The following is a 24,620-nucleotide window of genomic DNA, read 5'->3' on the forward strand; positions in this document are numbered from 1 at the left end:
TTATACTCTTTCAATTTCAATAAAAATATTGAAAAAGATTATTTTCTGATTTTCGTCCATGGGCCCCTGAAATGTGCGGAGGTTGCTCTGTTTTATCCAATATTGTGACATTTCCTTCCTTCATTGCTACATCGGCATCATGAATATAAAAACAGTTTCAAGGTATATTACTCATTTCATATTTTAGCAATGCCTTCACAAGAATGTTCCAGTGATCCCTAATTTGCCTCATATGTTCTATACTGCATCAGTGAGTGCCTGGAACACACTGCCAGCAGTGATGGTGGAGGCTGGCCATAGAACGTAGAAATCTACAGTACAGTACCAATCCTTTACCGAGCCACACAGTCAGAGGTGTAAAGCGAGTAGAGCAGGGTCTCCTTGCTTTCACCCTCCAAAATTCAATGACTGTTTTGCCTCCCATTTTAAAAATTCTATTCCTGTCTAATGATGCCTTCCAATTCACTCTAATTTTCCTCCAATTAAATGTTTTGAGCTTGGCTGTAGCTTGTCCGTTTACAAAATTATGATATTGCTATCATGTCCTTCCACCAAAATAGGTATCACTCACGTTATTTTATTTTCCAGAACTAGATCCAAGCACTGCATCCATTCTTGGTAGCTGAAAACAAACTGATCTAAAATAAAATTATATCCATTTCAGGAATGTTGTGGACAGCAAAGAAGGTTTTCAAAGCTTGCAGAGGGATCTGGACCAGCCGGGAAAATGGGTTGAAAAATGACAGATGGCATTTAAGACAGACAAGTGTGAGGTGTTGCATTTTGGACGGACAAACCAAGAAAAGACATACACGGTAAATGGAAGGGCACTGAGGAATGCGGTAGAAGGATCTGGGAATATAGATACATAATTCCATGAAAGTGGCATCGCAGGTGGATAGGGTTATAAAGAGCTTTTGGCATATTGGCCTTCATAAATCAAAGTATTGAGAAAGGGAGTTGGGATGTTGTTAAAGTTGTATAAGATATTGATGAAGCCAAATTTGGAGGATTGTGTGCAGTTTTGGACACCGAACTACAGGAAAGATATCAATAAGATAGAAAGAGGCAGAGAAGATTTATCAGGATGTTGCCAGGACTTCAGGAACTGAGTTACAGGGAAAGGTTAAGCAGGTTAGGACTTTATTACAACCCTTACGATATTAGTATAAAAAATAAAATAATAATACCAATAAGAGGGCACGAAAAGTGAGGCAGTGTCTTTGGTTCATTGATCATTCAAGAATCTGATGGCAGCGGGGAAGAAGCTGACCTTGTGTCACTGAGTGCTCGTCGGGAACGAGGGGGAGCATCTTCACACAGAGAGTGGTGGGAGTGTGGAACAAGTTGCCATCTGAAGTGAATGTGGGCTCAATTTTAATATGCAAGAGGAATTTGAACAGGTACATGGATGGGAGAGGTATGGAGGGTGCAGATCAGTGGGACAAGGCAAAGAAAATATTTTGGCATAGACTAGAAGGGCCAAAGGGGTCTGTTTCTATGGAATTCCTCTCCCTCTTTGGAATTCCTCTCCCTCTTTGCCATTTTCACTGTTGCTATTCCAGTCAAATTCACTCATGGAAAACTGAGGAAACACTGTGAAACAAAGACACTTTAAGTTATCTTCTTGTCCTTCCACTGAGGTGACCTTAAGCATTGTTTTGTCTTTATGCGAATGCTGTTCACTGTAGGGTTTTGGCTACAGGCTAGTAGAAACTGTATGACAAAGAAGAGCTCTGAGAACCGAGTACAGCATTCTACAAACTCTGAAGGCACCAACCAATGCATTACAAAAGAATGTTCTGCTTCTATTTTTCTTTCCAGCTGAAAATACCTTCAGTTTAATTCAGGAGATTGATTTGTGGAGATTGCTGCCTCAGGAACCTGTTAAATTACCTGTTTCTTGTACTGGCATTGCAGAAGGAGATTGTTGCAAGATTTATTTTATTCAGTGTGATCTGAAAATGTTCTGTAATCTGATTACATGGAGTAAATCTGATTGGATTCTGGTATGTTCATATTTTTTTCATTTATTGAAAGACCATTTGCTATCCTTTTTAGCTTTGGTGAACTTCCTTCTTGAACTGCTGGAGCCCTTCTGAAGAATATCCTGCTGTGGGTTTGGAGGGAGTTCCTGGATTCTGAATCAGCATAAAGGAAGATTACATGTAATTTGGGGGAGGGGAATCTTAGTGGGAGTTCTATAGAACTGCATCCATCCTCACTGGCTTTGTTTTTCAAAGTTGCAGAGGTCATGGATATGTTGAGCAAATTTTGAGTGAAGCATCCTTCTTTGTTCTGCTCTTGAGTTGTCTATCACAAATGACTGGCTTCCACCTTGCACCATCTAGCAACTCCATGAACCAACCAACCATCTTCCATTTCACCATGAATGAATTCTGTCCAGTGGTAAATTTTCCCCTTGATTTCTTTGACATTTTTCTCTTAGGCTCCTTGAGACCACGACTAAATTCAGTATCGCACCTCAAGGTTTCAGCTCCTTCATCCATCCTTGAAACTGAGACTACAATGAGATCTGGAGCTAAGAAATTATGGAGCATCTGAAACAGCATGAGTTACTGGTGAGTAAATCCTGCCTGATCGCATTATTCTTGACAATTTTTATTTATTGATACTGACAGGATTGGATTTGTCCTACTTTTAATTAACAATACATACCTCAGTCATGTGACATTTTTAGGATCTAAGCTGGGGTTGCACCTGTTTTAGTGGCAGATGGTCATGCGCTTTGGTTGAAGGAATAAAATTAGAAACTACTTTCGAAATGAGGAGAGAATTCAGAAAGCGAAGCTCCAAATGGACTTGGGAGTCCTCGTGCAAGGTTCTCTCATGGTTAACTTGCAGATTGAGAGGAAAGTAAGTGCAATGTTCGTATTCATTTTGAGAGGACTGGAATATAAAAGCAAGGATGTAATGCTGAGGCTTCATAAGGCATTGATCAGACCACATATGGAGTATTATGAGTAGTGTTGGGCCTCAGCTATACAGACAGTAACAGGTCATTTTGGCCCATGTCTCCGTGCTGCCCAATTTACACCCCCAGTATGTTTTGAATGGTAGAGGGGAAACTCACGCAGACAAGGGGAGAATGTACAAACTCCTTTCAGACAGCACCGGATTCGAACCCCGGTCCGTTACCAATCGCTGACGCTGTAAAGGTGTTGCGCTAACTCCTACGCCAACCGTGCCACATGTTTTACTTTTAATGACACAGTTACTGTATCTTTACTTGAAGGACCATAGTTTCGTAATGATGTTTAATGATTGGCATTAAATGTTGATCTTGCCACTAACAACCAGATAATGAAAAATATAATCACTAGATCTTCTGCTGCACTGTCGCAATCAAGCATGAACATAAGTTCATTCATATGCTCACAGCTATTTCCAAGGGTCACTGCGTGGGGTTTGGTGCAAGAACATGAATCAACTTCTCCATAATTTCCCCAGAATGCTGAGTAAGTCAGGCCCTTCATGTGGCCAACAATGCTAATTCATGACAGATTGAAAATTAAACCTGGATCATCTTTGTTTACATAATTCAGCTGTATGCAAGATAAAATGAGAGATGTGTTAACAATGAGTTACTGGAGGAAATCAGTGGGTCAGAAATGGACAGTCAGCTTTTTGTGTTGGGACTCTGTATCAAGATGAAGATTTTTTTTAAAAAAGGTGAAATTACATGTGAAAGGGGGAAAGAACCTAGGAAAGGGGCCCAGAGAAGGCAGAAGGTATGAGAGGTGGAGAGACAGATAGAAGGAGTGACCCCATGGGAAGTGGTGGGGATGGCAAGTTAGAGAAAGGGAGGAAAAAGCAAATACAGGAGCAAACCATGGAACCAGATGGGAATGGGGATATCTAAAACTGGTGTTCATCCCATTAAGGCTTTTTTCAAGTTTTCATTTGGCCTCACCCTGACAATGGATCAGGCCAAGGACAGATATGTCTGTGTCTGAATGATTGGGGGAGGGAGAGGTGAAATGGTTGGCTACAGGAAGCTCGTTTAATCCAAAAAGCAAGTGAAGGTGTTTGCTGAAGTGATCACCCTATCTGTGTTTGGTCTCACCTCAAAGAGAACGCTGAATCTGCTTTCGTACACATGGATGCTCTCTGACCTACTGAGTTCTTTCAGCGATTTAGTTTGTTCAAGGTTCCAGTCTTCATGTTTTCCAAAAGTGTTATGTTAGTTGGCAGATGTTATAAGCTGAGAAAAAACCCAGAAACTTGGAGAAGGCAATGATAACTGAAACAGAGCAGTTGTAAATAAATAATGTGGGCCCATTAAATCTTGTGGAGTTAAATCACCCCGAATGGTAGCAAAGATTGAGAGAGAAAATTCAAGATAGAGGCAATGTCCATTCACTGATCATTCCATGTATTTATTATGTTGTCTGGTTATAGTTCAAAATGTTTGATTATTATTGTGCCATTAAAATAAATCAGGAGAATTGCCTGAAATTAGAAATAAAGAGATGAAATACAAGTACTGTCAAACTGTTGCAAGTATTCTCTTGGAAAATTAATGCTGGGGTGTGGGTTAGTTTTGAAAGTTACAGCATAAGATTATCATTCCAACAGATGCAGTTTGAAATATATATTATAAGGACGCATGCAAATGAAACATTCAGAGAATACAAGTGTTTTGAGGAATTATATCAGTAACAGATTATCTCCGACGAACAAAGGACAACGGTATTAAATAATACTGCATTAAGGAAACAAAAAAGATACAACAGGTCAACAGAGTTAAAAAAGAAATGAATTTATGCTTTAAACTATTCGACTGATCCTCGGGACAGGCCGCACAGCTGTGTTTTTTAGTAGGTTTGTTTTTTTATAGATAATATCATTATTTCTTTATCTCTGTTTTCTTTGTTAGGAGAATTATTTCTAATATGTCAAATTTTCACTCTTTGGAATTTATAAATGATATTACACTCTGTAGACTTGGACGTCCCATTTTAATTGTGTTATTTCTAGTCTTGTGCTGTGTATAATATGAAATGTTCATAAAAAGATTGAAAAAGAAAAATGAAATGAATAAAGGGAGAAGAGGAAGAAACACAGTAAGAGTATTATATTTTTAGCACTTGATGAGTTTTGGGGATGCCAGCCGAATGGGAAAAATAATGCTTGTAGAATTTTTAATATAATCTTACAGATTCTGGGATGTGCAAAGGAGTCGGAAAAGTGAGCACGTGGACAGTTCTTTTGCAGAATTAGAACTGAAGCCTTTGATGCTGTATTTTTTTAATAAACTAAATGACAGCTAGAAGAATGCTGAGAGGTGTGGTGCTCTCTGTGCAAACACCTTTTCTTAAATGACAGAGTGTGTAATTCAAGCTGGAATGAAATCAGTCAGATTTAAATTCTAGAAAAAAATTGAATGAGCTCAATTTAGATCCGTGCTTTAGAATCGACATTCATGCATTCAGCAGAGAAAGGTTTGTGATATTAGAGAGGCATTTGTTCCCTCTGTGTCATTCCTGATCTGTAAATGAGAGAACTCAGTGCTTATATCTAGCCATACAGTGTGTTAATCTACAAAGCAGCTACTGGCTTGTCCACCTGCCTCTTTCAGCAGGGAAGAGACACTTCCTGTAAAAGACATTAACCCAGTTTATTGGCAGAATAGCTTTCAGTGTAATCCAAAAAGCCTTCTGATGATCACAGGCAAAGTGGATTAGTTTGAGCCGTGGCAGTCAAAACCTAGCTGCCGTCAACTGAAGGAAATTGCCTGTAATTTGTAATTGAGGGGAGCTGTTAAAGTGAGCAGCAGGAGCCCTTGTATAGCCATGTGACAAATCCACATCTCAGCAATACCCCCTGAGGGTGCAGAAAATCAAATGAGTCACAGCTTTCACTGAAATTTTGTTGGATGTTTAGTGACTTGCGAAGATACCAATCGTCAGCAAGTCCTGGCCCTCACCCAATCAGCTGCTTCATTTCTTGTGAGGGGCTCTGCGGCCGTCTTAAGGATTAAATGTACAACTCTTTCCAAAATGGATTTACTTAAGTTTACAATTAAATAGTACTAATGAATGTCTGTTGCGCTGGGCAGTTGTGGGACCAAGGAGATTTCTGTAAGGTGAAACTGCTGACCTCCAAACAACATCTTTAAAATATTGCACCACAATTGGAATTGCTTCCTTCTAGCATCTGATTCCATTTCTGGGGTATGGATTACTTCTATCTTACATATACTGTACAACAAATCAACATACATGATCATTCATTGGAAGGTTTCAATTTCCAGTTGGTTTCACAGCTGGCTGTTTATTCCAGGGCGAGTGTTGAAATAATGAGGTCCGACGGCAGTGGGGCTGCTGTTCATTTCAAGTGTATCATTTGAGGCAGACACAATATATTCAGTGTTCTTGTTTAAGTTGATACACTAATTGAATCAGAATTACCAGCAAATGTCTCATCTCTTTGAAATGTGAATTTTAGAGACTGAGATCTTATTTCCAGCAGATGTTATGCAGTTATCTTGAGGCATCCACATCCCAAGGATGATTTGTAATAATTATCATGATTTTAACTTTTCACATGGGAAAGAATCTGGTATTTTACTAAGTACATCCAGAGAAGAAGTTTACTTGGTTCATTTCAGGTATCCATTTTACATTATGTAATTACAGAATCTATGCCATGTGTAACAACTGCCCAATACAAATTCAGTTTTGAAATGGAGATCTCATCCTATGAGATATAAGCCTTCATTAATTTGCATTTGTGTGTTGTTAACCTTCCTCACAGCTGAAGTCATCCATCCCTATTTTCGTTTTCTCTGCTCAAGGCTTTGCTCGTGATGCCAAGGTTCGTATATTTCAATCGTCAGGGACTTTCTACCCATTGTGTCTCTGCTGGTCAATAAAGCCTACTCGACCGATTCCACTTTGCTGACCTGACTGCAGCCTTTTTGGTTTCAATATAGGCATCCAATTACTTTTGTTGTTGGTTTTTGCTTTTACCGCTCTTGGACCAAAAGTTCTCAGCTCTTCTCCAATCTGTTTGCTATCATTTTAAATGTCTATTGGCTTCCCCAACAAAGAAAACAGCCACCCTCCTATCTGCTTTATCTAAGTACCCTGCAGTCAGACCTCTCCTTCACTTCAGTCTATGATGCTTATACCAAATACGCTGCCCAAATTAAACTAAAGCTCTTGTGCTTGTACATGATCCATATCCCTCTATTCTCTGCGTATTCAAAATGATCTACCTTAGAATTCCCTTATATTAAAAATTACTATTGTCCCAATTGCTAAGTCTCTTGTTTTTGCTATTTTGTGGGCATTTGGTATTCTGAAAGTCATCAAGGCTTTGTCCAACAAAATGATCAACTCATGAGTAAAAATAAATCATCGTTACTTCAAGTAACTGTCTATTGCATTTTCATAATATTATTGGGACACAATTTCACCAAATAATCAACTCTGCCCAATAATTTTCAGCACTGACTTAGAATCAATTGTTGCCGTATGGATACAATTATCTATTGGAGATGTGAAGTTGGCAAAGCTGCAATGAAGTCTTAACCAGAAAATGACCCTAATTTGAACCAGACATTAAACTGTATATTTTAATGCAAGAATTGATTTCTGAATTCGTAATATAGAGGGGAATTTAACCAACTACCCACCATTTCCAGAATGGATAAGTTTGGGAAGTAAACATTCCAGCCTTTCAAATCCAAACCCCCACAACTGGTTCTAATGGAGGTTCAGGGAAATGGCCATCCAATCTGCTCCAATTAGACTCCCCCATTTAAGTGTTTTTGTGAGACTCTATGTCTCAACATCTCTCTTTTAGGTTCCAGTTCTCATTGCTTTTTTGCTCATCTCCCCTTCCCCAATGACCCCAAACCTGCTGATGAGAATGCCCATAATTGGACCACCCCCAAGATTCATCTCCCCTTCCCCAATGACCCCAAACCTGCTGATGAGAATGCCCATAATTGGACCACCCCCAAGATTCATCTCCCCTTCCCCAATGACCCCAAATCTGCTGATGAGAATGCCCATAATTGGACCACCCCCAAGATCAGACTGACCTGAATGCTCTCTCTTGTTGATTGTGATTCTTTTTATAGTCACAAATCTGTCCCCCCATTATGACATGACCCAGGCATCACCATCCTCTCCCCTAAATATTCTGGTCATTGATGCTCAGTCCTTTCCCAGAGCTATTTCGGAACTCCTTGCTATCAACTCCATGTAGTCTTCATTCCCTCAGTCTTTACTCCCCATCCAGTGTCTCTGCCCCAGTTGCACAATACTTAGTGGTGCTTGAAGGGTGGGCTCCGCTGATGTGTTCTCCACCCAGTGAGCTCAGCTTATAAGTGGGAATAAAACAAATGCACACTGTGGAATTATGTGTCTAGAATTCACTATCACTTCTGCGATCCTGTTCAAAAATCCTTGCTTAGTAAAGATAAGGACTTTGAATCTCTAGATTCAGATCACAATTAATGTACTTAAATAATAAATACACGAACATTTCTGGCTTTTTTCATCCTTCATCAGAACCACATGGGCTGAAAACATATCAATTAAAACTGATTTCACGAATGCTGAGTGTTTACAAGATTTTCTGTTTTTATTTCTGATTTCCAGCATCCGCAGTTTTTTTAAAAAAATTCATATTTGGAGTTGAAGGATTTTAAAGTTATATCAATTCAAATGTTACCCACTTAGAGACCATGTGCCCCAAACATTGGCATTGTTCCTCTGCAATCTGGGTCTGAATGCAGCCAAGGCAGACAGCGTGAAAGGCTCCTCCATGTCTGGGCTCTAAGTGAAAAGAGCTTTTGCAATCTCGGACTATTTCCTAGTTGGTAGAGTAAAATTCTCTATTCCAGTTCCAAGTGAACAATGTCACTCCAATAGTTTCAAGGTTGGAAATGAAAACTAACATATTGGTTTATCTAAGAGTGGATTTGAACCGTGGAATTGGGTGAAGTAGTTTGAAGTTTATTCTGAACACATTTGTAATTCATTCTGTGTTCCCAAAATGGAAAATGTTAATTTTGATAAGGACATATCTGAAACATTTATAAATGCCAAAGAAATACATTTATTTAGCATAACATGTCCCTGCATGTCATAATGGTTTAATTTAAATTTTCTTGCCGCTTAATCAGGCTTAAGAATTTTATGCTCCCTTTCGGGGTTCACTAACTGCACAAACAAACATCAGTCAAATGTTAGAATATTTCATTCCTCAGTGATTATAATGTTAAAAGTGATTATTTTTTGGAGAAGGGTACTATGAAAAAGTGGTTGGTGAGACTTTCAGCGTGCGGCCGGCAGAGCTGTCACAGGTCGGCCATCAAAACTTGCTGTCTTCCAAATTCTGGTAAGTGAAACTACCCTGTACATACAATTCTATTTAATATTGGCTGTGTATTTATTACATCATTCCTGCTTTTTACTATATGTTCATGTTATTTTAGGTTTTATGTGTTAAATGGTAGGATTTGGTGGGTTATTTTGGGTCTGGGAATGTTCAAAGGTTTTTCCCATAGAAATCGCTTCTTTGCTTTACGCCATTTCGGCATATGAAATGTTCTGTAGAAACCTTCTAGTTTCACACCTGTATTTAGAAATGACATCAATCAATACCCTTGTCCATTGCAATGCACCGCCATGGAGACAGCACTGTCAGGAAGAATGTGTTGCAGAGGGGACTGAATCAGATGATAGAAAGACAATCAAAACTTTTTTTCCATCCCTCTTCCTCTGAAGTGATGTGTACAAAGTTTCTTGCAATATTAAGCCATTTTCCCATTTCCAAATTTTAAAAAAACAAAACTGAATGAGGAAATGAATGCCTATGACACACAGATATGAAAATTAGGGACCATTCGCCTCAAGATTGAATGCCTGTCATTTTTAATGGGAACTGTGCCAAAAGTCTTACTTCAATCACCTCAGAACAAACTGAAGTTTTCTGCTGCACTCTATCTTTTATAAAGGCAGATGGTAACAGGGCCAAAGTCACAAGTATTAATGTGGGAGATGGGGTGACAATATTTCATTTTCCTTAATATTTTGACTATGGGCCATGTTATAATTAAGATTCAAGGGGAGGAATTTTTAAAAATACTCTAATATTGAATTCCATACACAAAGCCTCCTGTCAACATTAAGTTACATTTTCTATGATCGACTAATAGAGTTGTTTAATGGTAGGTCCTTTAAGATTACCTCAGAATGACTAGTTTCAGGAATCTCTTTACAAGAATGGTGATACAAGATGAAAGAAGTTTTTAAGAAGATTTGAGAAATGATGCCCTTGCCAATTTTATGGAAATTACCTATGACAGAACTCTCAAGAGCAAATAATTAGTTGGATTTGAACTACCACACTGATGTACATTTCTCCCTTGGGCGTGAAGCACAGAAAACTATGGCCTTGTTTTTCCAATCGTAAAGCCAACGATAACCCATTAAAATGAATAGGCTGTTGTCAGCTTTACAATTGGAAAAGCTGGGGCAATAATTATAACATTTCATTTCTGTTATAGCAAAGTCTGTTTCAACTGTTTGACTTTCACCTCAAGGGGCTATTTTATTTCCTAATCCACTAATTTCCTGTCCTGATGCCATTGACATTCACCGCCCTCCATTAATTTACTCAAGTGGTTTGTCGTCTTTCAGTGATTGTTCGCAGAATATTTGAAACATTGGATTGGGGAATTAAATCATGTTCCTTTTGCATAACCCAGTTACTCACTGGATAAGATCATTTAGAATCTTGTTTTCAAACCGCTCCGTGATCTACCTTTGTAAATTAGAGCGTGGATTTAGTTGATTCTAGTTCTATTCATAATGTGGAACTATTTATATTGGTTATCATAATGTTTTGTTTATTTTATGTTGAAATGTGACTGCAGCTATGTCGACTCTAAAAGAACTTTGAAGTTACAGCAACAGACGAGCTTTAAATATTATCAATTTACCTGGTAATCCCTCGAACCACTCAAGTTTTGGCTGTCTTCATTCAAATTAGTGATGGGACAGGAGCTTCACCAAACTTTAGCTGTACATTCCTTTCTTGAATTATTGTGAGATGAAGTCAGGCAGTGTAATCTCTGTTCTAAATTTTAAGACTTTCCAACAAAATTGCTTTGTTTCCTATTATAATGAAGATGTTCTACCATTTATAATGCCTCCATTAAAAAAAGCAGAGAGATTGAGTACTTGTGCTCTAATATTGTCAAGTGTGATTTCACCCCAAAGGAATTCCAATTGTTAATATGCCCCAAAATAACTGAAAGCATGCAGTGAATAAAAATTCTTGAAATAGCTGACCTAATAACTGCTTCAAATCTCAGCAGTTCACAGAACAAAAGGTTTAAAATTGTGCAGTTAGTTTAAAAACTTCTTGAAATTGCTGGCAGATATAATTGCTTGATGCCATCTCTGACTGTTGTGGTATTCTGGGGCGTGTAACTGAACAGCTTGTGCCCACAGACTAGTAATGGTATGCATTAATAATCACTTAGTGAACACCACCTGCTCTGTCATTGCTGGTAAAACTGACTGGTCATTCTCCTTTGAATATCTTGGATTGTTTTGTGTTGAATCCAAACAAAGATTTCTACTGTGTTCAGCAACTTCTCTTTTCCTCACAGGCTCTCTCTCATGATGTAGGATGACTGGCTTCCACTGTAGTTCTGTGGGCTCTGAGGTGACCAATGAAGCCAATGCAGTACCCGCAAAGCTGTACCACGGGATGTGCGTGATAGGGTTGGTGAGTGAATGATTTGGTGGTGTAATCCTTCTTTGTGCTCCTTCTCAACTTGAGTGGTCAGGGATTGCTACGATTTGGTGGGAATGATGTAGCTTCTAAGGAAGGTTTTTAAAATCTTCGATTCTCTTTCCAGGTCTTTTGCAGTGATGGACCTCAGAATAAATTGTTTGTTTTGCAGGGTCATGTTGGACATGTCAGTGCTGGGAAGTTGGCCTGAAAGAGGATGCTGATTCACTTATCCTGCCTCTGTATTTGGTGAATTTCACAGAGAAATATTGTTAAACTCTTCACTCAGGGATTTTAAGAAAGATGCTATACCTCAGAGTTCCTATTTTCAGATTTATTGTCAGATTACATACATGACATCACATGACTCAAACTTAATGGAAGGCAGAGATTCCTCTGTCTGGTGTACCTTGAGCTGTGTGCTTGATTTGATGTCTTGATCTTCTAAGGTCCCATGGCATGTCCATTTCCCAGAGATGAGGTTGTAAATTGATCGAATTTCCTCTCTCATTAGTGCAAGAACTTAAATAGGCTTACCATCTGCTTTCAAGGCTTTGAGGCCTATGTGACTTCTTGTTGGTCGGCATCAGTGGACGAGGAGGCCCAGGTAGTTTCCTAGGGCTGGAATCAAGGGCAGACACAATTGAGAAGTTCTTCAAGGTGTTCCTTATGGCAGGTGTTGACTGTCTCTTTGACCTTGATAAGTTTGACTCCTTTGTTGGCTCTTCACAGGGTGGGCTCTTGAGTATTTGATGGTCTTTTCAGCACAGAAGAATCATGCACGTTAGCTAGTCAGCAGGTTGTTGGACTCCCTTTGGCCATCTGTCCCGGATTTTCAGTTGGACCTCAGCTATAAGCCACCTATACTGCTTTATCTTTTCCCTTGAAGTGTGGCTCGACTTCCAGTTCGAGCACATTGTGTGTGTGATTAATTAATTCCTGCTTATGGCTCTCCTGATCATTCTCAATGTTTTCTTGTAGAAAGCCAAGTTTATTCACAGGTGTTAATTATGCTGGACACTGTGGAGATACAGCAACTCCTATGAATTGGGGGGGGTTGTCAGGTTTTCTTAGAAGAACTGTCTCGGCCTTGAATTTAAACTGCCTATGAGAACATCAGTATTGGTTTATTGCGGGGGGCGGGGGGGGGGGGGAAGGGAGACAGCATTCTGATGGAGACAACTGAACAGATTGGACAATGGTCAGCCCAACAGTCAAAGTTTAGAAATTGTAGGTATCTCGCAGTCAAACTTGAGTGATTATATGATTTAACAAGTGTTTATGCTTCGATTAGACGGTGCCATAAGCCTTGCACTTTAATCTCTGCAAAATGAGGTGATAAGACAATGCTTGAAGCAGTTTATTGGTTTGAGAATATCCTACCTTGTATCAATTCCAATACAAGCATTTTCTCACTTTGGAATGTGGACCAGGATTTCTCCTCCTTGGCTACATTCATCACTACAGGGTTGGGATATGTGTGTGAAGACTGAAGCATACTGATTCTGGAATAGACTGAGCCAGAGGACCATGACATGTTCCTTTATCCCACAGGAGATTAGCTGACTGAAAAACCAATGTGAAGATTATGTCCCTCTTCTTATTTGCTCTTCCAAAAGGCGTACCCACCATTTTATCGTAAGGTAGCCAGCTCCTACCCATGGTTTCTCACTTGGAGCACAAATGACAAAGTCAAAAGGTCTTACTTCCCTGGCTATAATAACAAAGTAGCATTCAGATCTCCCATACCACTCCCAAATGAGTCAAATAATAGACTATTATTCAAAATGATTCAAGATCAGAGTGTTAGCTATCAGGGTTCTGACATTCCAACCCCAAATCTCACAATAAGCAGCTCCAAAATGACTGGAGACCAGGTGCAAGGCAAAGCAACATCTCCCACTATGCACAACACATGCAAACAAACCTGCACATGCTTATGCATACACACACACCCAGATGCTTGTGTCTACTACCTCATCCTCAGCCCCTATACATCCTTTTCTTAATTCCTCCAAACTTTGATCTTTTCAATTCTTAACATCATCTCCTTCATCGCCAGTCCTCTTCCCACCTCTGCCCTCATTCTACCAGACACTTACATTTTCCTTCTGTCTTTCTAAGACCATGCAGTGATAACCATCCCTCTCCTACTCTGGCCCTCTGCTTTCCACCCACTATAAACTTGTGTTCCCTCCTCCTTACAACTCTCTACCTATGATCTCTGTTCAAGTCTAACCTTATCTCCGGTGCACCTTTCGCCAACAGCAGGATGGGCTTGGTATCAGGAATACTAAAGTACATGGTTGTTAAGTTCTCAGTTCCGTGGCATGCCTGCTTCTTTTTCCACTCCCACGACTTGCCTGCCCTTGCTCCCATCACCGGCCTGCTAGCTTCTAGCAAAGCGCTCCTGCTGGTGCTGCAAGCCCATCCATGTCTGCTCCATGCACATCCACATCCTCTCCCTGGACCATCTGCAGACCTGGCATTGCTCCTGGCCACATGGCTGCCATCAATCCTGTAGTACAGCTGGGCACGGCCACAGCAACATTCTCCTTTTGTTACCAGCACAATGTTGCCAGAAATTAGATAAAATGAATTATATATTAAGTAGCAACGTTCTTTTTTCATTTTCAAGGATACAGATAATGGACATTGTGCAGTGTTACAAGTAACAAGCTTAAGGCTCAATTCCTTTTGTTCCAATGTAAAAATATTCTGATGATGACCAATTTTAAGAATGCTCATTTCAGTCAGCTCTCGACCACAATTTGAATCTGTAAATTAGGATCAAATTCCCCGTTCAGTTACACTTGTGCATAAGGGCAGAAGGTGGTTTCAGAACTCAAATTTTGGATGAACTTCAAGTATTTGGGAAAATGTAATTCATTTTGGATTACTCTGGTTTCCCAGTGAATCACTTCTATGAAGCAGTGATAATTAACGGAGTAAAGGAAAGAGCGAGGGAGTGGGTGTGTTTTTGTGCATGTATGTGTGCGTGTGTGCTGAGCTACATCAAAAATACCACTTTGAAAATATCACATGATGCATAGCAATCTGCAACTGTGGTAAATAAAAGAATGAAAGGCTCCACGGACTATTAAAGAATCAAGCAATCTTTCAAAGGAAACCTTTTGGGGAAAGAATTTGTCTGTTCACTAATTGTAGCAAAATTCAAAACAGTTTCTTTAGAAAGAGACTTATCTTTTGCTACACATCAGAACAAAATGAACTACAGAGCAGTTCCCTTTAACTACCCTCTGAAGAGCTCCAGCTAGAGCTTCCAACCTTACAGGCATTTTTTTTATATAAAGCGATAACCACACTCAGGAAATGCCCCATGGAGATAATGGGGCCACAGAGGCAAAGTGGAAATTATACATAAGATGCACAAACGTTAGGAAATGTGTTTTAACACTGAAAAAGCTCATTGAATTCAAAATAAACAGTACACCGACAGGCAGAAACTAAGCTAACCAAATTATTCTGTTCTTTTATTCCAAATTATTCTGTTCTTTTATTCCAAATTATTCTGTTCTTTTATTCCAAATTATTCTGTTCTTTTATTCCAAATTATTCTGTTCTTTTATTCCGGCCATAACGAACTGGATTTCAAATTTAAACTTGCTAAATTCATTAGCACGAGCTACAGATTTTCTGAGAATGACCTTCAGATGCAAAGCAATATCAGCAGGTGGACACTTTTTGCAACAAATATCAGTAGACAGGATGTTAGCATGTGGCCATTGGACGTTTGGGAAGAAGTCTGTCATAAGGTGAATCATGGAGGAAGGCCAATTAGGAGCCAATTTTAGCACCAGAAACATAATATCTCTTAATTTCACAAAGCTGAATCTTATGAGGCAGTAGGAAGGATTCTCTGTCACCATCACCACCAGTTTTTTAGTCGTCCTGTACTTTTTGTGTGCGTTGTTGGGGATTTCTTTTGACTGTTGTAAGTGATTGCTACAAAGGTCTTGGCGAGTGATGTGGTAGATGCTGTAACACTCTCAAGCGCATATGCATTTGAAGGCACTATGACTGGGAGAATGGGCAAAGGACTGCACACTGAACAAGCTTATGGCAGGACATCAGGTTAAAAAGCGATCTATAAATTCTTGGAAGGGAGTGACTGGGTTGATGCTATTTGCCTTGATTTGTGAATGCAAATCCATAAAGCATCGCCTAAAAACTGAGATGACAAGGGTTATAAATCTTTGGAATTTCCAATGCCAGGGATCGATCAGAGGATAGCCATTTATAATTACGTTCAAGGCTGCAATAAAATAGATTGTTGGACACTTAAGGAATATGAACATTTGGTGGTAAGTTAGATTTAAAGTACAGATTCAACAATGAAATTGAGCAGTGATGATGGTCATTCTGGGAGGGGGTGCAGGAAGTAGAGGAGCACATCTATCCATTATGTGTGGGGGGGGGGGCAGTCTCTAAGATGAACAACACAGAGAAACAATCTGTCAGATGTGTGTCTCTGCTTCAATTAGATTCCCTTTGTTGTCATCGACTGAGGCCACAATTGCAATCTCAGATCAGAGCAGGGATTCACAATGGAATTTAGAAGTCACTGCTCCCCATCTGTAATCCCTGCTGCTCTGAAGCTTTATGACCATGTACTCACCCAATTTTTAACTTCACTATGGAAGTTTCACACTAAGAGCAGAGACTTTGCAATCCCTCAGTAGGATCTATCTGCTGATGAACAGGGGAGCTTGCTAATGTTAACTACATTTCATTCTCACCATTGTGAGGGAGCAAATGGCTTTGCTGGGTTCCTGGTGGAACATGCTATTCACAGTCAGTACATTGCTTTGTGGGTTCCTGATTTCAGATGTGTGGCCTTCCTCGGAACAAAAAAAGATTGCATTCTTAATCCCTCATGGTCAGCACCTGGTCTCTTAGCAGCAGAAATTATATCTTGATTCTTTGCCTGTCTACATTTAAGCCACCACCAAAATAAAGGGTGGCCATCCAGTGTTGACATGTTATCAGTCAGGTATGCAAGTAATGATACCTGATGAACGACAGAGTCTGGAGTCATGGTCTCAGCTGCTTCTGTTAACTTAAGCTGAGGCTTTGGTCATTGTGGCCTCTTGATAGGAATGGGGAAAATTGGCCAGAGGTTTTGCACCTAATTAGCCTCTGGGAAACCCTGGCTAGATGGGAGGCAGAGGAGGGAGGTTAGATTGAAGCTTGCTGGTGCGTTCCTTTGTGGAGCAATCCGCACACCATCATCACTGAAGGTTAAACATGAAGGAAGCAAGGTACTGGAGGATGGCCAGTGCCACCTCAGGAGGGCAGGTTCAGAAGTGGAGAGAGAAAGTCTGTTCATTTTCATGAATCTATTGGCCCTGCCAATTTTCTCTTTCTTTGCAGTCACTTCATTAGTTGGCATAGACTGGTGCCTGTAGGTTATTTACATTAGCTAAAAATTTGCCTCTCCAAACACACTCAGACATTCACCTCCAGCAGTGATTTCTAGATGGCAATTTGTAGAAGCAAAGTGATTTATACCTACCTGCTGTTCGGACACCTAGGTCAATCTGAGCTGGAATCAGTTAACTGGTAAATGGTGGCTCTGCCAGAGCCTGCTGTAACGGCTGGGGAGAGCAGGGAGAAGAGACGCAGCGCTACCGCTGGGTCTAACCATCCAGTCTTACTGCCAGTCAGTGGAGCTGACGGTGGTTTCATTTAAAAATTCCGTGACCCCATGGTCTGGGCCCAAGATGGCGACGTCTATGTTCGGCAGCAGCTATGAGGGGTTGAAGACTCTGGGGGAGCTGAGGACTGGCGCAGGACACCAGAAAATGGGAAGAAGACCCCTGTTTAAGAAGGAGAAATAGAAGAGGAGTTCTGTGGCTGAAGAACACATAGGCAGCTGTTGGTGACTCACGGCGAGGAACCCATACAGACTCTAGGCTACTTACAACTATGCTAGGGATTCACACCAGGCTGTGGACTGCTGGAGACTGGCTGAAAGGGTATCATATATTGGAACCAGGATGCAAGAGAGAGAGCTGAGGGTGCTGAAGGTTTCCTGATTGTGTTGGAGGTTTGGATCTGGAGCTCGTGCTGCTGATGTTTCGGAGTGGACTCTGTGTGGCTGCGGGGGCTGTAGCAGCTCTGGACGTGAATCCATGGACACCCAGTGACTCTGAGGGACTCTCTTTTGCTTCTCTTTCTTTGACTATAAGAGGTGCTTCAGGCAATTTCAGCCTCCCTTACAGCAGACAAAAGCAAATTCTGTGTAATATTACATGACAATAAAATAATCTTGAATATACAACATCGTTCCCTAATGAACTAATTTAATAAATGGTGAAGGTAAGCAAAGAGTCTGCAGATGCTGGGGAAGACATGGCAGGTCACACAGCATCCATGGAAGGCAATAGGCAGTCAACATTACAACCCCTGAGCCCTTCATTAGGGATCAACTACATATGAATACATTTTCAGTTGTACTCATTAATTATTTTTAAATGCCAGTCTAAAAACTCCCCGTATTCCTGCAGGTTTTATTCTGCATTTATCCTAAGTATAGTGATGGTAGTTACTGCATAACCTCAATGCGGAGACCCAGTTGAATTCTAAATGCAGCAAGGCTTTGCCTGAGCATGGAGCTCTGTGCGTTATGAAGCGCTGTTTAAAAGGTCTTGTGGGATTTGTTGGATTCCACAAAGCTTTTTTTCCCCCAATATATCCCAGTTGTTGCGAACGCTTAGGCAGATAGCTGAAGTTTTAAAAGCATTAAAGATCATCTGAAATTTTCTTTTTCATAAACTCGTATTCTGTTTAACAAAGTTTGTTTTACAGGCACAATCATTCTTCTCTCAGGAAGAGAAAGGACTCATTAGTTGCCTGTTAACACGACCATAATAATAATTTTAATTATTATCCCTCAATAATCCTGCATCTGCTGATTCATGTCATGCTGGAACTAACAGTATAAATTTTATCTGTTATGAATGGCATCTGTGACTGATAGGAGTGGATAATTTTGTTCTTTTGGCTCTTTATCTATCAGCTCAACACCAACACTCAAAATGATTCCAAAGTGGAACAAGACACAGCAAGTCATCAAAAAAAATGCAAGAAATGAGCGACACAATGAAAATACAAATTTTTTTTTTCTCCAAGATCTTAAAGATTACTGATTCCAGAAAACTTTAACAGTTAATTAATTATAAGTGAAATATGGGCATCATTCTTAGCATTTGTGCATATTTCTTGGCACCTTTCTGTAACTATTTGTATCCCAAAATCCTTGCTTCAGGTCACACTGTTCAGGCCAATAGTGTGACCAAATCCAATTGCAAATTATTTGGCTGCTCTATCTGTGATGAAAGAAAGCGTGCAGAATTGGGATGGCAAGGATAGGGCTATCGCTCTTTCCATGCAGGGGGACAAACCACTTAACAGCTTAACTGAGAGGAGCCTAAAGAGATGTGAAACAATTCCGAACATTCCTCATAACTTGGTAACTTGTTTCCCACCGCTCATTGGTATATTCCTCACAGAAGTACAGATTTAGCTTGCTGCAGTACGATACCTAATTTGGTTTGAAACGTGTAGGTAGAACATTTATATTGAGACAATACCTTAAGGTTTTTCTTACACAGGCTCTACATTAGTAAATAATTCTTCAGGTAAAAAGTTCACACAAGTAACAGTGGGGAAGAAATAGAAAAAAAAATGCATATTTCTTTTGTAAAGGCAGCTAGGCTTGAAATGTAATTGGAGAAATGTGTGAATCTAACTACTTAAATAGCAATATTCACTAAAGTGAATGTGATACTGTTTAGGAATCTAAAAGTTAAGAGAGAAATGCACGTCTGTTCACTCGTGTTAAAATGTGCAAGAACATCAGTTTCTGGTTGCACCTTACCTTTGATACGATCAGATGAGCTGCAAGTCGAGATACACGTATAACAGGTGGCTTCCTCTTTCAGTTTTAATGCTTGTAATCCTAAACTCTAGGGTTATACTGTATATTCTTCAATATACTTAAAAAATTATGCTTCAAAGGAGTACAAATTAAACTAGGCATAAAGTTCATAAATGTTCACTGATCATTCCAAAACACCTGAACAGCAGTTGTGCCTGACTTTGGTATCTCCCCCAAAGGTGTCAATACTGACCTGTGATACTGTATGTTGTACGACTGGAAAATGGGTGAGAACACAGGATCAACATCAACTATAACGGGGCAAAGACTACAGCATATTTTAAATCATATTGTGACAACAGATGCATGTTTAGGCCAAGTAAGTTACATTTGCGATTTGTACGAGGAAATTAATGATCTTAAAAATATCTGGAATAGATTTCCAGGTTGAGTGACAGAGGTGAAAACCCTGGAATGTATTTAGAATCCATTGAGTGAAAAGGATATACTTTAGGATCTCTGCAGATGGATGATGTAGGATATGCCCATATGCCCTTAATCAACCACATCTATTTTGTGCTTGAGGAACATGTGTGACCAGGATGATGAAATAATGAGGGATGGATATGAAAACTGATACATTAAAGGGAGAAACAAAACATATAAGGATTAGGTTCACTAATGAGGACTGAAATGAGATTAGGTTGTGAGCAGCATTTAGAATCATGAATGGATAAAGCATTGATCTGCATTTAGGATCCAACCTTACTTAGAGGTATGATTAGATTACTCCAGCAAACTTTCAAAGCCAGTTAATTTCCATCCCTTTCCCTTGTTTAATTTCTGCAACAGAATCAGGGCATTGACATGAAGTTATAAACATTATTTCCAATGGATCTGAAAGACGCACAAGACAAATCAATGACTTTATTACATTTTGTTAACTCAATTCACAAAATGGATGACACATCAAAAAGGACAGAAACCAATCTGCTGCTTAGTCAGTTGTCGCAAAATGAAATATGATTTTTAACTAAGAGAACTGTTGTAAACAACCTACTCACCATAGTCTTTCTTGCAGTATTTTTTCATATTTATTTTCAGTTTTCCCTTGGAAGCCTTGCAGTATGAATCACAGTCTGTTGTAGGACGGAGAAGTACACACACATCAGACTACAAAAAGACATGGTAAAAACAGCATTGCTCAGAATAGCTGAGCCCTTACGGAATCCATCTGCTGCCTGCTAATTGTGTTGTCTAATAGGTCTTATAGAGCATTCATAACGCCTTAATTTCTATAGAAAAAGTCACACAAAGAGCTCTGTCTGCTAAATACTTTGCTGTCTGCAGGCAGTCTATGCCTTGTTTGAGATCTTCAAGCCTCCCCTATTTACACCACCCAAGTCTCATTTAAGCTATAGATTCCCCTCCTGTCAAAGTGGCACTGGCCCCTGATTAAGGCCCGTGGATACCTTATTGTCACCTCTACCCAGGCTTGTGTCGAACTTTGCTTTCAGCCTGTAGAGATTCTGACTACAGGTCAATTCCAAACAATGAAAGGTCAAGCAGGAAATGAGGAACCCACGGGGCATTAGCAATGCTTTTGGTGTCCTCTCAAGATAGGTAGACAAATAAATGTTCCACAAAGCACTTTTTAATTTATACTGAGCCTGTTGTTTCTGCCTACCTTGGTGTTGCCTTCCTTTGCTTTACTGGAATGATAAGACATGTTTGATAAATTATTTAAGATACCCATAAGGGATTTCAATGCAATAACCTCCTGTAGTTAAGACTGGATCCATAAACTCTCAAGAAAGCTAAAATGGGTCCACCCTCTGTGATGCTCCTTCCATCAGTCTGAATTTTAAGTACAGTAAAACCCACGTTATTCTGAATTCAGGCAACCAGCAACCTCAAGCAACTGGCAAAAAAAAAATCACTGAAAACAAATAGGTAAAAAGTATGGAATTTTAAAATTGGTGTGTCTCACTGGTAGTTTGCCAATCGCACAATCTCAAGCAACCGGAAAATTCACTTATCCAACAATTACCCATCCCCAAAGGTGCCGGATACTAAGATTTTAATGAAGACAGAAAAAGCCTTCCATTTCTTTTCTCTGCTCTTCACCGGAGGGGAAAAGCACTGGCATCACTAGGGGAGTCCAAAATGCAAAGGTTCCAGTATTGTCACGTAATACTACATTTGGAATGTAACATGCATGAAATCCTTTAACTTTTGTCTACTGTAAGGAAGACAGAGTCACCACTTTGTCCAGTGCCCCTCACAGAAACCTGCAGCTCCTGGTTTTTCCAGACAGTCTCCCCTCCAAGTACTGACCAGGCCTGAGCCTGCATAGCTTCCGATATCAGACAATCTCAGGCGTATTCAGGCTATTAGGTGCTTTGACTGTCTATAACATTTTTGAGCAGTGTTTCAGCAGAAATTTATTATTTTTTATGAATATCCCTGTACTTAGTTATAACAACAAAAACTTGTGAACCTTCCAATGCACCCCCTGCCTACTCAGTGTCACCACCTTCCCCCACCCACCCCCCCCCCACCACTGCTTAGCGCCGCCGCCACCCCAGATGGACAAGGAACATATACTTGTTTCTTCTACGCTTGGTACACTCATACACTCGGTCCATGGGTGGGGGGGAAGGGGGGGGGGGTGACACCATGAGTTACTGCACTGGATCACAACAACCCCTGTACTTTGCCAGGGTTTTCACCATACTTCCAGCAAAATAAAGATAGCAGAACCACTCCAACCATTATTCCTTTCTGCTGCAGGAGCCCAGATATACTACCTTCTCCTAAGGTTGGGTATCTCTGCCCAAGATCAAGTCCCACCCTGGGGCCTTTTAATCTCCATTGCTCAGTTACCCACTGACATTCAAGCATCTCCATCAGGAGCCTCATCAGTGTTTTTAAATTTTTCAAGCTCCGTGTTCTGTGCAAGACAAAATATATTGACCATTGCAGAATAATTTATTTTAAAATTGGTGTTTGCTGCATACCTAGTGTATACACACACACACACACACACACACTCTCTCTCTCTCATACAATTGCATTTTTTACTTTGAGTTGGGTAACTTTAACCTAAATGCAGCAAGCATGGCATCAGTCACTTTATTGAAAAGCAGCCAACCAGCAATTTTCCTGCTTGAACTAACTTAAAAGTAGACAAATTAAATTTTGAACAATTTAAAGATGGAAGATGAGCCCAATGCTTTCATCATCAGACTATATTCCATTTGGAAAAGATCGGTTGAGCCATATTACAACAATGGAAAGTTCTTCTTAAGAAACAGATGGCATTCTAAAAACAAAATTAGCTAGCATTTTATAATTAATGTTTCACCAAAGAAATGTTCTTCTCCTCAAATTCATTAGAAAGCCATACACACTTCAAGTATAGCACAAACCAATGGATTGCTATAACATTTTTGAAGCATTATATGGGCTAGAATATGAACAAACTTCATTGTTTTGCTCTTAGCTCAGTCAAGGCTTTATTTTCTTTTATCTTTTGAGTGAAAGAGGTTGCCCCAGCAACAGGGGGAAAAAAGAAAAATGCAAAAACATTGCAAGTAATACAGAATCAGCCCCAAACCTGGCTAAAAGTCTGATCTAAATGGAAGTGATGTCTGTGCCAGTGCTTCTGTGTTTACGATCAAGTCTTTTTTTTAAATAAAAGCTCTGAGATTTCCCTGGTTCTTGCTCAATGAAAAATTGCATTTAACCGACGCAGAGAAGGGGCAAGCTGCAGTTCAAGCAAAAAAACCCCTATCTGTGGACAATGGAGTGTAAATGAGTGCACAGTAGTAGCGTTTTCTTCTTGTTCAACAAGATTGATTGAGAAACAAATTGGTGCAAATAAAGCATGTAATTAGATTAAACCCCTCACCCAAGTTAGCAGGACCAAAACCAAATGGTTGGCATTTGAGTAGGTAAGATCCAATTTTCATTTATTTGTCCTCTGCTTTTTTTTTTGCAGGCACCATCAAACAACTTCTGGAACATTCTGTTCATGACAGAAACAAATGCATTTCCCTCTGTGAATCTTCAAGGAATCATATTGCATAGCAGAGTGATAACTTTGAATTCAAACTTTATGGATTAAATTTTAGTTGTTCTATCTGGTGCAATTGTGAAGTTTTTGTTCTGGAAGTTTCTCGTGAATAACAGTACAGCTGCAAAGAATAGAGGGCCTCATGCCACATTCATGACAGATAACAATGTCTGTTTTGTCCTGAACAAATGACTTCAAATCTTATATATAGCTAAATTATTTAACTACCCTCTTAACTCCATGTGCTGTTCCCCAGAGGGGGTGCCAAAGATTTCAAGACATTTATCAGGCCCCAAATTCTCACACCTGTTACACAGCTGCTGTGCATTCCTCTCCAGGTTGTTGTACCCATTCAGAAACACAGGCTGTTAAGAGAGGTCTTTATATTTGGTGATACCTGATCACAAGAGCTGCAGAGTTTTAATTATGCAAGACCCTATTATTACCACAGAATGAGGTTAAATATTATTGCCATTTTATATATTCACATTGGAAAGGTAAGTTTTTTTTTGTACATATTAGAATACTTAGTTCATACCGTGTCCATTTCTACATGGCACAGGCAGCACCCAGCTTCCCTACAATTCCTTTAACTCCTCCAATGGTCTCAGCATTGACCAAGCCAGTAATGGACAGCCAGAAACTTGGCCATTACTTTCAGATCTTGTCAGAAACTCAATTCTCCAGTTACTGACACCATTTCTCTCCTTTACAAGTGTCTGATTAACATGATTCTTTGCAACTGCAGTGCTGCAGATGAGTTCAAGATGAACTTTTGGCTACATAACCACAACGTAAGCTACTTCTACCTCTTGACAATGCCTAATTACATCCACGTCTTAGCTTGTCAACTGC

General features: G+C 39.8%; 1 protein-coding gene and 1 long non-coding RNA gene across 7 annotated transcripts in view; one reads left to right on the plus strand and one right to left on the minus strand.

Moving 5' to 3' along the window:
- ntn1a (netrin 1a) overlaps positions 1-24,620 on the minus strand; it is a 176,487-nt gene that overhangs the window by 11,146 nt on the left and 140,721 nt on the right. For all 3 annotated transcript variants that reach the window (XM_069930266.1, XM_069930264.1, XM_069930265.1), the window contains one exon: positions 20,752-20,826. In XM_069930266.1, coding sequence (XP_069786367.1) covers positions 20,752-20,826 — 75 coding nt within the window. The remainder of the gene's footprint in view (positions 1-20,751; positions 20,827-24,620) is intronic.
- LOC138759589 (uncharacterized) lies at positions 1,768-23,831 on the plus strand. 4 transcript variants are annotated; one of them, XR_011354980.1, is made up of 8 exons: positions 1,768-2,009; positions 2,450-2,582; positions 3,345-3,479; positions 6,781-6,840; positions 9,285-9,378; positions 11,660-11,778; positions 19,927-20,066; positions 23,691-23,831. It is a non-coding gene; the product is annotated as an uncharacterized lncRNA (long non-coding RNA). The 4 variants fall into 4 exon arrangements; XR_011354977.1 differs by lacking the exon at positions 19,927-20,066; XR_011354979.1 differs by lacking the exon at positions 19,927-20,066 and having other exon boundaries at positions 1,769-2,009; positions 3,403-3,479.

The sequence above is a fragment of the Narcine bancroftii genome, chromosome 3 (assembly GCF_036971445.1).
Source record: "Narcine bancroftii isolate sNarBan1 chromosome 3, sNarBan1.hap1, whole genome shotgun sequence".
Classification (NCBI taxonomy): Eukaryota; Metazoa; Chordata; class Chondrichthyes; order Torpediniformes; family Narcinidae; genus Narcine; species Narcine bancroftii.